The sequence below is a fragment of the Peromyscus californicus genome, unplaced genomic scaffold (assembly GCF_007827085.1).
Source record: "Peromyscus californicus insignis strain IS unplaced genomic scaffold, ASM782708v3 Scaffold_4__1_contigs__length_199733344, whole genome shotgun sequence".
NCBI classification, from domain to species: Eukaryota; Metazoa; Chordata; class Mammalia; order Rodentia; family Cricetidae; genus Peromyscus; species Peromyscus californicus.
The window spans coordinates 80715473-80729772 of record NW_026294562.1 but is presented as its reverse complement, the minus strand read 5'-3'; the positions used below and the strand labels follow the sequence as shown (position 1 = coordinate 80729772).

General features: G+C 46.9%; 1 protein-coding gene across 1 annotated transcript in view; it reads left to right on the top strand.

Moving 5' to 3' along the window:
- Positions 1 to 13910, top strand: part of Cacng3 (calcium voltage-gated channel auxiliary subunit gamma 3) — a 94878-nt gene extending 80968 nt beyond the window's left edge. Inside the window, exons 2-4 of the mRNA XM_052762341.1 lie at positions 1026 to 1109; positions 7522 to 7662; positions 12825 to 13910. Coding sequence (XP_052618301.1) covers positions 1026 to 1109; positions 7522 to 7662; positions 12825 to 13336 — 737 coding nt within the window. The 3' untranslated portion in view covers positions 13337 to 13910. The remainder of the gene's footprint in view (positions 1 to 1025; positions 1110 to 7521; positions 7663 to 12824) is intronic.
- Positions 13911 to 14300: the final 390 nt, after the last annotated feature.

Genomic DNA, 14300 nt, shown 5'->3' with positions numbered 1-14300 from the left:
ACAGCATGCAATATCTGAAACGTGGAGTATTTCAGCCTCTTAGTTTTTATTGAATGTATTTATTATCTGTTGTCTCTGCTAATATTTTAGCTGTGGGTCACTGTGACAAATACCTGAGACAAACTCTGTGAGTGTGTGTGTGTGTGTGTGTGTGTGTGTGTGTGTGTGTGTGTGTGTGTATCTAGGCCTTGAGCATGATGGGCAAGTGCTCTATCACTGTGCTGCCTCCCTTACCTTATTTTCTATTTTCATTTTGAGAGGAGGTCTTGCCCAGTTTCCCAAGTTAGCCTTGAGCTTGTCACATATCCCAGGCAGGTCTTGAACCTGTAACCCTACTGTTTCTACTTCCCATGTAGTTGGAATCATAGGTATGTACCACAATGCCTGGCATAAATTAACTCTTACAGAAAAGAAATTTATTGGAGGACATTGATTCTGAGGTTTCCGGTTAATAGGCCCTGCTGTTTGAGGCTTTTGGTAAGACAGAACATGGGGGCTCATGTTGGGTAAGACATGGGGGAGCAATGCTGCTTTCTTTGTGGTACACAGGAAACAAAGCTCCTAACATCTCCTTCTAAGGCATGCACCCAACAACCTAGCTTCCTCTCTCTGAGCTCCCAAGTTCTAGCACCTCCTGCCAATGGCAGAGGTGTGTGTGTGTGTGTGTGTGTGTGTGTGTGTGTGTGTGTGTGTGTGTGTGTCTGTGTGTCTGTCTGTGTGTGTGTCTGTCTGTGTGTCTGTGCATGTCTATGCATGTGCTGAAAATTTGACATGCTAGGAAAGCGCACTACCACTGAACTCTATTCCTAACTTCAGGTCTATCTTTTAATGCATGGGTCTCCCAAGGACATTCAAGATCCAAACTACAGCAACTAGTTTCTTTTTTACACCCTTCTTAAACCAGCTGTTGGGCCTCTATGCACAGCTTCTGATAACCAGGAAAGTATATGCAACATGGAGTTGACCGCCCAGCCTGGGCCTGGTAATACTCTTCCCTTGGCTCAGGGCCCTGTTTGTTTTCACAGGGGCTTTCCGAGGCGTGTGCAAGAAAATTGATCACTTCCCAGAAGATGCAGACTACGAACAGGACACAGCAGAATATCTTCTACGTAAGTTCCCCTACCTCTCCAGTCTCCCTGGGGGGAAGGAGAGGGTCCCCTGCCATCACCCACTTACCTGTGAGCACAAGTCTCCTCATTATCCAACTCAAAGTGCAGACATACATTCCCAAGGCTCTGATGTCGAAGTTTCTTTCATTTCAATGAGCTAGAAATAGAAAGGAGAAAGAGCAGGTGTATCAGAATTGAAAGGTTCTTTTTAGTCTCCTTAGAAGAAAATCTAAGGAATTTTCTTCAGCTCGGTCGTTTTCACCTTCTCCAGTGGGTGATTTGAGGTGCTAATGGGCAAGGTGCTAATGGGTGAGGTGCTAATGGGTGAGGTGCTAATGGGTGAGGTCCCCAAGGGCAAGGCCTGGCATGATAAATACAAGCCAGACTTCACCTCTCCTTTGACTGCTCTGCAATTCCAATCCTATTGGGACAGGGACAGTGTCTCTGCAGGAATTTTCCAAGGTCAGTAACCTGGATGAGGCATGGGCTGTTGTAAGCACAGCACAGGAGTGCCATGTAGGGCTGGGATGTGATAGGCCAAGCTTTGACCCTGTTTGACTCCTTTCCAGCGAGGTTGGTCCTGGGGCAAGCTATTTCAATATCTTAACTTTCTTCATCTGTTTTGAAATGGAAATTATGTCATCAATCTGACAAGGTCATAAAAATTAAATGAGAGAATGTGTAGTATATTCAGCCCTGAACCCCACGGATAATCATGAGGTGGTGTATGTCATCTCTGGTCTGTCTCATGGAATTAGAAAAAGCAGAGTCGGATGCAGATGAAGCCTTACACTGGTCCAGGCACAGGGGAGCTTAGCTTGAGATATTACTGCCATGTTATTAACAACGGGTATCAAGTTCAAGCAGAAGGAAAATTCCAAAGCAGTATCTAATTTGCTATTTAGGAATGTTAAGTTTAAGGTGATTTTTTAAAAAACTGAGGTTATAAATGAAACCTCCAAGAAATTATCTTCTTCAGGTTTTGATTGTGACTCAGAGATCAAGTATCTTGGGGCCAAAGTGGGTAGCATACGTGCTTAGCATTCAACCCAGGGGTATGGGGAGAGTGGAAGAGAGGAAAAAAGGAAGTAGGGGGGAAGGAAGGGGCAGGCAGGAGGGAGGGAGAGAACTGAACTCCCTCCAAAAGCAATAGCTTTGAAGTCAATACCAATGGGATTTTCCTGGATGCCTATTTTATCTGTGTTTCTCTTTCCTGCTTGGAAGAAACAGTTTTATACCTGCCCTATTGGAGACTAAACAGAACTGTGGCTTTCACTCTTCAACTCACAAAACTGATTTTAAATTCTCTGGAGAGCCTGATCGTTTTTCTGACCATGTCCCTCCCCTTTCTGGGGAGAGGCCTCTGGTCCTTTGCTCCATTCTCTGCAAGGCTCCCGACAGCAGCTTCAGCAGCAGCCACAGAACCAGGAGAAATTTAAGCATGGGCCCTTGTAAGCACACAGGTTCCTTGCCAGGAATTTCAGAATCTCTGGCTGCCTTAGTCTCTTTTCCTGTTGCTATGATGAACTATCCTGATTCAAAAGCAACGTAGGCAAGAGGGTTTATTTCGGCTCCCAGTTCGAGTCACAGCCCCACCATTAGGAGCAGGACACATACACACACACACACACACACACACACACACACACACACACACACACACACACGACACTCTTTAGACCAGAGCAGAAAATGACAAGTTTATTTAGTATGCTGCAGACACGACAGTAAGAGAACAACTGTTGGCGTAAGATGCTGGCTGCTTGTGCTGGGGGTGGGCTCTTCATTTTGGAGCTGCCATCATTCATCTGGATAGGGGCAGGGTAAGCCACTATCACTCAGGGTCCTGCCCTGCATTCCTCACCATGCAAATGAGGGCAAATCTGATTGGTTGATGTTCATTCCTAGACTGAGCCGGCTTTACAGGAGTCAGAGGCATCTCTAAGGTGTGTATTGCAGTTAACGGTCATTACCCACCGTTCTGCCAGAGGAAGCTCAGTTTCCTGTCTTAGAGATCCTTTCTGTACCAAGCCGGCTTTGAAGACCTGCTCCCTTTCTGGCTTCAGTCACAGCCCTTCTTCCACATATACAACATACATGTTTCACACTTGGGGTGTGTGTAGGGGGAGGCCTAATTTGTTTGTTGCTTTGCAAGACAGAGTTTGTCTGAGTAGCCTTGACTGTCCTGGAACTCACTCTGTAGACCAGGCTAGCATCGAACTCACAGAGATCCTCCTGCCTCTGCTTCCCTTAGCCTTTTTTCTTTCTTTCTTTCTTTCTTTCCTTCCCTCTTTCTTTCCTTCCCTCTTTCTTTCTTCCTTCCTTCCTTCCTTTCTTGCTTTCTTGCTTTCTTTGACAGGATCTCATTAATTTACCCTGGCTGGCCTTGAACTAACCTTGTAGCCCAGTCAGGGCTTAAACTTACGTTCCTCCTGCATCAACCTCCTTAATAGTGTGGATAACAGGCCTATGCCACCAGGCCAATCCAAATATACACTTTTATAATCAACCTTATAACTTCCAATGTTGGGAGCATGTCCTTGGGGCACATTTCAAAGGTTAATCATTTTTTTTAATTAAAAAAATCTTTTAATCAAATAAACTCATTACATTGAATATTCAAGCAAACCCTACCAATTCACAATGTAAATGGTCTCTTTAAAGGTTGATTCACAGACTGACAAAATGGCTCAGAGATTAAAGGCGCCTGGCTCCCAGCTTGACAACCTGTGATCCATCTCAGAACCCACATGGTGGAAGGAAAAAACTGACTCCTACAAACTATCTTCTGACCAACACACACACATACACACACACACATAAACACACACAATTTTCAGTGATATCCAGGCCAAAAATCCAGCTGCAAACCCATTCATCAAACATGGAAATTTTTAGAAATTATTTGATGAATTACTCCCAAGACTGGGTCCAGTAATCTATCCCTAACACTCAGGATGCCAGAGCCAGCTTCCCTGGGATCATATTCTACCTGAGGACCAAAATTACCACGAAGATCCTCTCTCCCTCCTCTGAGTATTAAGGTGAAGAGGAACCCACCTCCACTGCACCTTCTGAAGTTTTCCTGGAATGGACTGATAATAAGTACTCTCAATTGGAGACGAGGCTTACAAATGTGTGGAAGTGGAAGAAAGGAAGGAAATCATATCATGTTGGAAGGTCACTGAAGCATGAGTGCCGATGTAACATGACTTAGAAACCTACAGACTCCTTTATTCCATCGGGGAAGGAGGAATGGGCAAAGTAGATGACTTTTCCTCAAACCCAATAGACCTATTAAATGCGCAGTGGCCCAGAACAAACTCTGACACCAGAACACACACAGTGAGTTATAAATGATTCTCTGTGGAATGGAAGTAGAGGCAGCCATGGGTGGCGAACAGACGTCTGTCCAGGTGTGTCAGCAGACTGCAGTCTTCCTGTGAAATGAGTTTAGGTAATAGAAACTCAGCGAAGGGACTAGAGTAATTGCTTCCTCTTTGGTGGATGCAGAATTCAGGCAGATAAGAGAATTCACAGGAAGCCTCTGCTAGGACTTGAAGCAGGGCCATGAAGCTAGGCTGGGGAGAATGACACAAGGTCAGAGCGACCTTGACACTGGGCCTGTTTTTAAAAGCTGGTTCATTTGCTTTAAATCAAATTACTCAGCATACCAAAGCAAAACAAACAACACAAAAAACCCACTCGATTTCCAGCTTATCCTTCTCTTAGCCCTCAACACAACCCAGGGCAGTAGCAAAGACAGCCAGAGCAGGCCACAAGCTCAGGGGAGACTGGTCCAATCTGGTCCTTCCAGAGTCCAGGACAGTCAACCCCCACCCCCACACCCATGCCTCTTCTTTCAACCAGTTTTTCAGGCAGTTTGAACGCCCTCCTAAAATGTCACTGTGGTAGCAGAGGGTTGGGAAGGACACAGCTATCCAGGACCCCCGACTGCCCAGGCCTCTAGCTTGAGACATCTTGAAGCAAATACAGAAGCCCCCACTCCTCTGTGCCCTGCCCCTTAACCCAATTACCACTAAACACACAACCAACCCAAACTGGCCACAGCCTCTTGAAAGAGTTTTGACTTTTAGGTCTGAACAATGGAAGTGGCTGGAGCTCAGTCATGTGACTGTGAGGGACATGAACTCAGCTCTGAACCTCTCAGGGCCAAAATAAGCTATAGCCCTGCCTGTCCCATCCCTATTCTGCTCCTCTGGCTGGCAGGCGACAGTAAGGGTACCACCATTCAGTCCTCACTGAGAGCAAGCCGGCAGGTGTTCATGAATCTTCTTCTCACAGCTCGTACCAGAGCCATCAGTTAATATTTCCACGTAGAAAATATTGCCTGAATTCAATCACTTACCTTCCACGGTTCGCTGCACTAGTCCAAGCCATGCCAGCTCCCACCTGGATCCCTGCAGTCCTGTCAATCATTCAGGGCCCAACCCATGAAAAATCCTCCTCACTGCACTGCTGTAGCCATCTTGAATTTTTAAACAGTTTTGCAACAAGATGCCTCATATTTTCACTTTGCACAAGGCCCTGCAAACTGTGTGTGTGGCCCTGTGTGTGGTCTCCACTACCGCATAAGCCCCATGAGGATGGGGCCCGCGGCTTTTTTATATATGGATGAGCACAGAGTCCATTCAGGCTCTATATCCAGGCCTGACTCTACTGCAACCAGACAAAGCTGGTGCTGCCTGTTACTGAATAATTAAGGAGAGTTTTGCTCGGGGGGCCTGAGAAGACCCCACCTTCACACCTCTTCTCAAGCCAGTACTGCTGTTGAGAATGAGACAGTCCATCATGAGTGCCCAAGCTTGTCCCTCTGGCCAGGTAGTCTCCACATTCCTGGGATGTCCACGCCTCCGTCAGTTATCATCTTTCTGGACATCTGGACCCGAACATTCACCAGTCAGCTTTTTTTACTCCTCCAGGTGCTACCTGGGCGGAAAGAGTTAGAACAAACAAACCATTAAAAATGCATGCATGCAGATTAGCTTAGAGCAAACCAACCACTAGCCTTACAGAGGTGCTTGCTCCTTTCTGTAATGTGAAATACAGGGTGTCCTAACAGCTCTCCCGTGCCCCGCCAATGCCAGAAAATACAGCCAGTCCCTGACTGAAGGCATTTCACCTTGGGATCTGCAAACCCGACAGTGGTTGGAAAGCCCTCAATATGTGGAATGATTCTCTCACCGTGTGTGGCAGCAGCCATCGGGGCTCCCAGTCAGCCTGCCAGCTGATGGGAGATGGCCAGTACTCTGTGGTGTACTGTGTCACTATGAGGTTTGCCCATCCCTGTAGGAAATGCCTGCTGCATTTACCGTATTTTCGTCATCCTGAAGTTCATCAGGATGCAACACACTGTAAGTTGAGAATTAGATCGTGTAGGCCCTTCTTCCAGCTAGGATCACACTGACTCCTGCCATGGGAGCTTCAGGCCTCTCCAGGATCCAGGAAGCCACCAGGTTCACAGCAGAGACTCGGGGGTCTTCTGACTAGCATCTCTTCCAAGGACAATGCTGTGCCTTTATGGTCCTTAAGTGTTTCTGCTGCTGCTTCCCTGGCACCTGGCAGGGTGCCTGGCATCTAGTAGGCGCTTAATAAATATTTCTTGAGTGAATACATAAATTCATTTAATCATTCTGTGACTAAATGAGTTTTGAATGGGTATTGCCAGGCTCTTTACTATGCAAATCCAGGTGTTTAAGATTCTGCATTTTGATGAGCTGCAAATGGGCTGACAGGAATCCCTGCATTCAAGACTGCCTGTATAATTTGCAGGTCCCAGTATAAAATGAAGACCCTGGGTTCCAGGCTCAAGATACAGACCCAAAAGATTTTCAACCAATACTGCCCCCCACCAGCCCCTCCATGGTCAGGTTTTGATTGCCATTGTTTGTTTTTAATTATTGTTTAATGTTGCCCTCTGTTGGGCACAGGGATACCCTCAAAGTAAGTGAAACCTCACCCAAGGATCTGGGGCTTGCAGCTAAGTCTGATTCTCCCTGTGTTCACTACCAGACCCTCATCAGAGACAAAGGGTGACCTAGTTACTAGGCTGAGGCTGGAGAGGACTGACACTCCACCCCAGGAGGTCTGGGAAGAGGGCACTTTGAGAAGATGATGATTGAAAGTGGGGCCCTGTGCTCCAAGCACCTAGATATAATTTACAATACACATTACTAGTAAAAATTGCTTAGACTTTCAAGATGTTGGCCACCAAGTGATGGGCCTACCAAACACAGGTTCCTGAGTGGCTGGCACTGGTCTCACACCCCCATGGGATGTGGACTTTTCTCCAGTTCTACACTGTCTGGTTCACAGACACCCCACAACCACAGCAGGCGAGTCCTGGGACTGGCTGGAGCATAGGTGGAAACTTCTCTCCTTCTCTCCGCAGGGGCTGTGAGGGCCTCCAGCGTCTTTCCCATCCTCAGTGTCACGCTGCTGTTCTTCGGGGGGCTCTGCGTGGCTGCCAGCGAGTTCCACCGCAGCAGGCATAGCGTCATCCTCAGCGCGGGCATCTTCTTCGTCTCTGCAGGTGAGCATCTTGCCTAGACCTTGAGATCTCCCCAGAAAACAAACCAGAGCAAGAGCCACACCAACAGTAAACGTTCAGCTTGTGTACAGCTGAAGATTCCATTACACACTTAAGAGACCCAGACTCTAGCCAAAGCCAGCACAAAGGAAACACACGGAGAGGACAGGACGTGTGGGTCTATTGAGACAAAGGGACAGAGAGACAGACTCACTGAACTGCAGCCAAGCATGGTGGTGCATGCCTAGAAAACCAACACCATGGATGCTGAGTCACTAATTCCAGTCAGTCTGGGTTACATTGTGAAACTGCAAAGAGAGAGAAGGAGGGAAGAGGGAAAGAAGGAGAGGCAAGAGAAGAAAAGAGAAAGAGAGAGAAGGGGGAAGCAGGAGAGAGGAGCTAGAGGGGAGGAGAAGGGTTGAGAAGAGCTTGGAGACGACTACTTGCCGGTCAACTGCTGTTCACAACCTTTAAAGTCCCCATATCCTCCCAAGCATCCCTGGATGGAACACCTCAGGGAAGACCTGTCATCCATCTACAGCAGCTCTGAGTAGCAGGAAGTGCAGGGTGGCCAGGAGACAAGGGACTCCCTTCCCAAACATGTCCAAGTTCTCTGCCTTCTCTCACCCACCACCTCCCCTCCCCATCTTCCTCTCCTTCTTCTGGGATTCCACACTTCCTCTGCCCTCTTTTCCCAACACTTCCCGCTCCAGGCAGGTCAATGCCAACTGGATGGAAGGTTTTAGGAAAGCAGAGAACACGGCAAGTTTATTCATTATTCATCATCTCTCCCGTTGCTGTGACCGAGTGCCCGACAAAAGCTGCCTAGAGAAGAAAAGGTTTCTTCAGGTTCACAGTGTGAGGGTACAGTCTGTCACTGTGAGGAAAGTATGGCAGCAGGAATGTGAGACTGCTGGTCACACTGTGCCAACATTCAGGAAGCAGGGAGTGATGAGCTGGTACTTAGCTTGCTCTCTTCCTTTTATTCAATCCAGGACCCCAGACCACGGGATGGTGATATCCGTAGTTAGGGTGGGTCTTTGTAAACAGAGGCAAGCTTTCTGTCAGTATGCCTGATTGTACCTGGTGGTCACTTCACAAATTATTACACAGAGGCTTATATTAATTATAAATGTTTGGCCAATTGCTCAGGCTTGCTACTAGCTAATTCATACACTTAAATTAACCCATATTTCTTATCTATACTTTGCCACAAGGCTTGGTACCTTTTCTCAGTACAGCATGCCCATCTTGATCTCTCTGCATCTGCTGGTGACTTTTGACTCCACTCTTCTCCTTCATCTTCAGTTTGATTCTACCACCTAACCTTATTCTGCCTCACCATTGGCCAAACAGCATTATTATCAACCAATGAGAGCAACACATATTCACAGCACACAGAAGAACCATTCCACTCTAGGTCTTCCCACCTTAATTAATACAGCCTAGAAAATCCCTTGCAGATACACTCAGGTGTGCTTCTTAGATATACTGTCAAGTTGACAGTTACTATTAACCACCCTGGCATGGGTAGAGGAAGATGGCTTTGGTGGTGACCTTCAACTCTGTGGTACAGTGGTTCTCTCTTACACACAAGAGATACCTTCCAAAAACCCTAGTGGATGCTAAAACCAAAGACTAGTACCAAATCCTATAATACTATACTTACTCTGTAAAAACATACATATGAAAGTGTAACTTACACATTAAGGTATAGTAAGAACTTAATAAATAATAAAATAGAAGACTCATAATAAACTATAACAAGGTTATTTAATATTAACATGAATTACTTCTTTCTGGAATTTCCTTGCACTATTTCCAGACCAAAGATGACTGCAGATAAGTGACACTTTGAAATTTGTGTGGCCTTGGGAACTCTCACCAACATCCTGGTAACTTGGCTTCCTCACCTCCAACATGGCAAACCGCAATGGTTCCCATTTCGCAGAGCTGGTGCAAGGGCACAGGGTGTGCACGTTTACAATGTTATTTTCTCCTATTGGGAAAGCAGTAAGAACACATTGTCAAGCATGGAGCCCAGCATCCTGGTCCCCTATCATACCTTGCAGTGCTCTTCCCCCCACCCCACCCCCGACGGTTTCTCCTTCTACAGAGTGAGTAAGAGAGACAGCACCTCACTCTAACCCTCAGAGAACCCATTCAAGTTACAGACCAGGGAGAAAGCAGTGTCCTTGCCCTGGGGAGATGAGGTCAGCTGGAGGTAGCTATGGCTTCTGACCATGTTCTGTGGTGACAGATGTTAACTGGAAAACCCAGAGGCTTAACTGGCTTCTAGGAATGTTCCTCCCACTGGGAGCCCTGTCCTGGCTCTGGCTGACCTCAACCAGGAGAATCTGCACCAGTGTTGTGTTGGTGTGACAGTTTCCAAAGAACGAGATAAGATCATTATTTTGTTCCTCCAGGGGATTGCTAAGAAAGAGTGTCATCCGCTACTTGCTTTTCGCCGGAGTATTGTAAGGGATGACAGATAAGTTAGATGCAGGGGACCATGAGAGCCCTGAGGGGATACTTGTCTAGGATTAGACCTCTCCACTCGTCTTCCTCTGGATCCCATGAGCCTCAAATTCTCCACCTATAAAATAATAGTTTTGGAAGACCTGCTCCTCCAGGTCCTTTATGGTGCTAAAGTTTATGGTTTTATTACAACCTTTTATTGAGCACTTACTGTGTCCTGGGCCTATAACAAGGTCCAAGTGTATGAGCTCTGAAGTCAGGCTGCCCAGTGCTAATCTTCCCTCTTCCATAGTCTAGTCGGATAGCATCAGGCAAGTCACTAAGCTGCTCTGTGTCTCAGTTTCCCCACCTAAAAGTTGGGGTAATAATGATCTTTCCTCTGGAGGCTGTTTAAAGGATTAGATGAACTGGTACACATAACTGAGCCTAGAACCGTGGCTAGCACCCAGTGTGGCTCAACACAAAGCAATTGTAATGTGCTTTGTGGGTTTAATGTGTGTATCAACTCCATTCATCCATTCATTCAACAAACATACCCTGTGTTCTTGCTTTGAGTCAAGCTCTGGGCTAGAAGCTGGAGCTGGAGCAAGAGCGATACGCAAGTGTTTTGTCCTTGTTCTCAAGGAGCTTACAGTTTGATTACAAAGCTTATTGTCTATACCTCATTACTGAAATCTCAGCCCACCATGGCTAAGAGTCCTGGGTTCAAATTCTGCTTTTACCATTTCCTAGTTTATGTTGACATGGAAATTTACTAATCAGTGTTGTTTCCCTGTCTATTAAAGGGACCCCTCTATTTCAAAGCAGACATATTGCAATGATTCATTGAACCAATGAAGGAAAGAGTCTGTGTAGCGAGGGGCATGTAGCTAACTAAGTAGTATTGCACTTGCCTAGCATGTTGGAAGCCCTGGGTACCATCACCATTAAATTAATAAACCAAGTCACTAAAGATTCTGTCCAGTGTCCGGCTCATAATAAATGTCCTGTGAATGACTGACAACTCACTCCTGCCTCTTTAAGCTAGTTTGACATTTGAGCCTCTCTGTGAACTTTCCTACACTGCCCCCAGCAAAGCCCTCTTTTCTAGGACTTTCTAAACTTTGTCACCCATATTTCCCTGCTGTCACAGGGCAGAAAGAGAACATGGCCCTGGGCACTCAGGGTATCAGTCGAAGCATCAGTGAGCTGAAGTGCCTTTGAAGTCAGTTTCCCATTTCACTGAAAAATTCATACGAATTCTGCTTTCTCCTCCTTATATCCGTGTTCATTTTAATATAAAAGAATGTGTCTTCCACTAATCATCCAGGCAAGTTGACACTGGGGGAAGAGAAGCCGTTTTTCATCCTGCGGTGGTCCTTGCAGCCTGACAGAGCCACATCTGTCATCTCCCATATCAGAGGTATCAGGTTAGAACTTGCTGCCTACCTGGGAGAGCCTGTGCCAGGAAAGGCCAGAAGAAAACATAGGGCAGAGGCGAAACTTGACCGTTCCTTGCTAGGGGCAAGTCCTAGATGAACTATGACCAGAGTCATATGCAAATATTTGTAAGCTCTCACACCTGTGCACCAGCCAATCGGAACAGCAGCACTGAAGCAACTCTGCTAGGCAAAGCTTTATGTTATATTTTAAGGTTTATTTTTATTTGTGTGTACGCATTGGGGGGAGGGGTGCCTGCAGAGCCCAGAAGAGGAGGTGGGATCCCCTAGAGCTGGACTTACAGGCAGTTATAAGCCACCAGAAATGGGTGCTAGGAACTGAACTCAGATCCTCTGGAAGAGCAGCAAGCTATCTCTGCAGCCTCTAGACAGAACTTCCAATAACCCTGTAGTTGTATAACGTTGGGGATATCTTGAGAAGGACAGGGCATTCATTGACACCCCTCCCACCCACCCACCCCCAAAAAAAAAGACTTGTTAAGTGACCATCCTTCTTCCTCCAGAGGATCAGTAACCTCCCAACTACAGCTCCGCATTGTGTGTGTCCGCCGGGTATCTCATCAGCATTTCCAGTTCCACAGATCTGACATGCCCGACTCGCTAGCTGGTCCTCCCTGGTGCTCAAGACGCTACCAGCCTCACCAGCATCCAAGCTATGCCCTTGCAAGTCCTTCTCTCGTCCCCTCGCTCCCACTTCATAGTCCACAGCCTCACATCTCCTGTCAGTTATCAGGATCCCGGTCAAATGCCACCTGGTCTTCAAAGCAAGGCACTTGTCTTTCCTTTGCTCCTGAGTCACCTCACATGCATCCCTGATAGGGTCCTTGCTGTATTATACTCTAACTGCATTTACATGTCAGTCTCTCCAGGTACTGGCGGGAAATTCAAGGTCAAGGACCTGTAGCTTGTTCATCTTGCCATCCTTGCGAGTTAGTGTCACCGTCAAGTGGTGATGGAATGGGTTATTTCAAGGGGGAAATGGACGCATTTCTGGGTTCTACGGTACTCGCTATGAACAGACAATGTCTTCTTTAACTGACAATGTCCTGCCCAGGACTGAGCACCAGAATTCGTCATTTCCCAAGAGACAACCCTTGCAGGAAGAGCTCAGCTGTGGGATTTCCTGGCCGTAATCCATTGCCTCCTCTCCCTGTTACCTCCACACGTTCTATCAGTATTTCAAAACTAAAAATGGCCGTTGCCTCCGAGGCTTTATAAAATCCGTGTTTTCTTTTCCCTTTCTCTCAGGGCTAAGCAACATCATCGGCATCATAGTTTATATATCAGCCAATGCTGGAGACCCCGGGCAGAGGGACTCTAAAAAGAGCTACTCCTACGGCTGGTCCTTCTATTTCGGAGCCTTCTCTTTCATCATCGCGGAAATTGTGGGTGTGGTCGCTGTGCACATCTATATTGAGAAGCATCAGCAGTTGCGTGCCAGATCCCATTCGGAGCTCCTGAAGAAGTCTACATTTGCCCGCCTACCACCCTACAGGTATAGATTCCGAAGACGGTCAAGTTCTCGCTCCACTGAGCCTAGATCCCGAGACCTGTCTCCCATCAGCAAAGGCTTCCACACCATCCCTTCCACTGACATCTCCATGTTCACCCTCTCCCGGGACCCCTCTAAGCTTACCATGGGGACCCTCCTCAACTCTGACCGGGACCATGCTTTTCTACAGTTCCACAATTCCACACCCAAAGAGTTCAAAGAGTCGCTGCATAACAATCCAGCCAACAGACGTACTACGCCTGTCTGAGCTGACCTCTGACCTCTGCCCCGCCGCCCAGCACAGCCTTGGGGGAAGTGTACACAGATGTCTCTAAGGTTGCATGGCATGGTCCTCGTGATGGTATCATTTCTTACAAAGAACGAAACCAAATGGACTCAACTCCTCCCACATTGGTCCCTTATCCCCCAGACCTTAACCCATCCACTTCCTCTAACTTTTCTCCCTGGTCCCTTAATGTTACCCCTCTCTGTGTATCTGTGCCAGGTGTTTTCTTCCTTTCTTTCTTTCTTTTTCTTTTTTCCTTCTTTGCTGGAAGGATCACAACATTCTTCCCTCCTTGGGAAAGGACTTGACTGAAAGTCGAAGGTGCGGTCATAGCAGCGGGGGGAACTTCCAAAGCCCCATCAGTTGTATGCATAGCTGTCCCCATTGTCCACCCACACAAACTCTCGGGAAACCCACCACACAGGTGGCCCTGATAGAGGCATTCACCTTTAAGTGTTAGAAAAACATGACCAGAAATCAAAGATGTCAGTGCCCTGAAGCAGTTAATGTAATAAGCACTCGTGTTATTAAAGGTTTTTGCCTTGTAACCAACGGAGCTGGGGGTATTTTGTCTTGTTTTGTTTTCTGGGTATTTCCTACACAAATTTGCTCTTCCGGCCACCAGCAAGGCTCATGTCTCTCTCAGAAACCACACTTTTCTCATCCTCTCTCTAGTCATCAGTAAGGGTTCTCCCATTTCACTGAGGCCAGTGAGATCTTCTCTGTAGCCTTTTTTTTCCTGCCACTCATCCCCTGGAGGCTCCTCAGAAGAGAGCAAATGGTGGCCATTCAAGATCTAATTCTGACCTTCAAACCTAGTCTCCTCATCTGAAGGAGAATTGTGAAGCTCAAATAACGTCTGTACGTGGAATCATTAGTGACTTACGAAGAATGCATGTATGCATTTGTGTATCATTTTGAGACTGGGTCCCATGTAGCCCAAGCA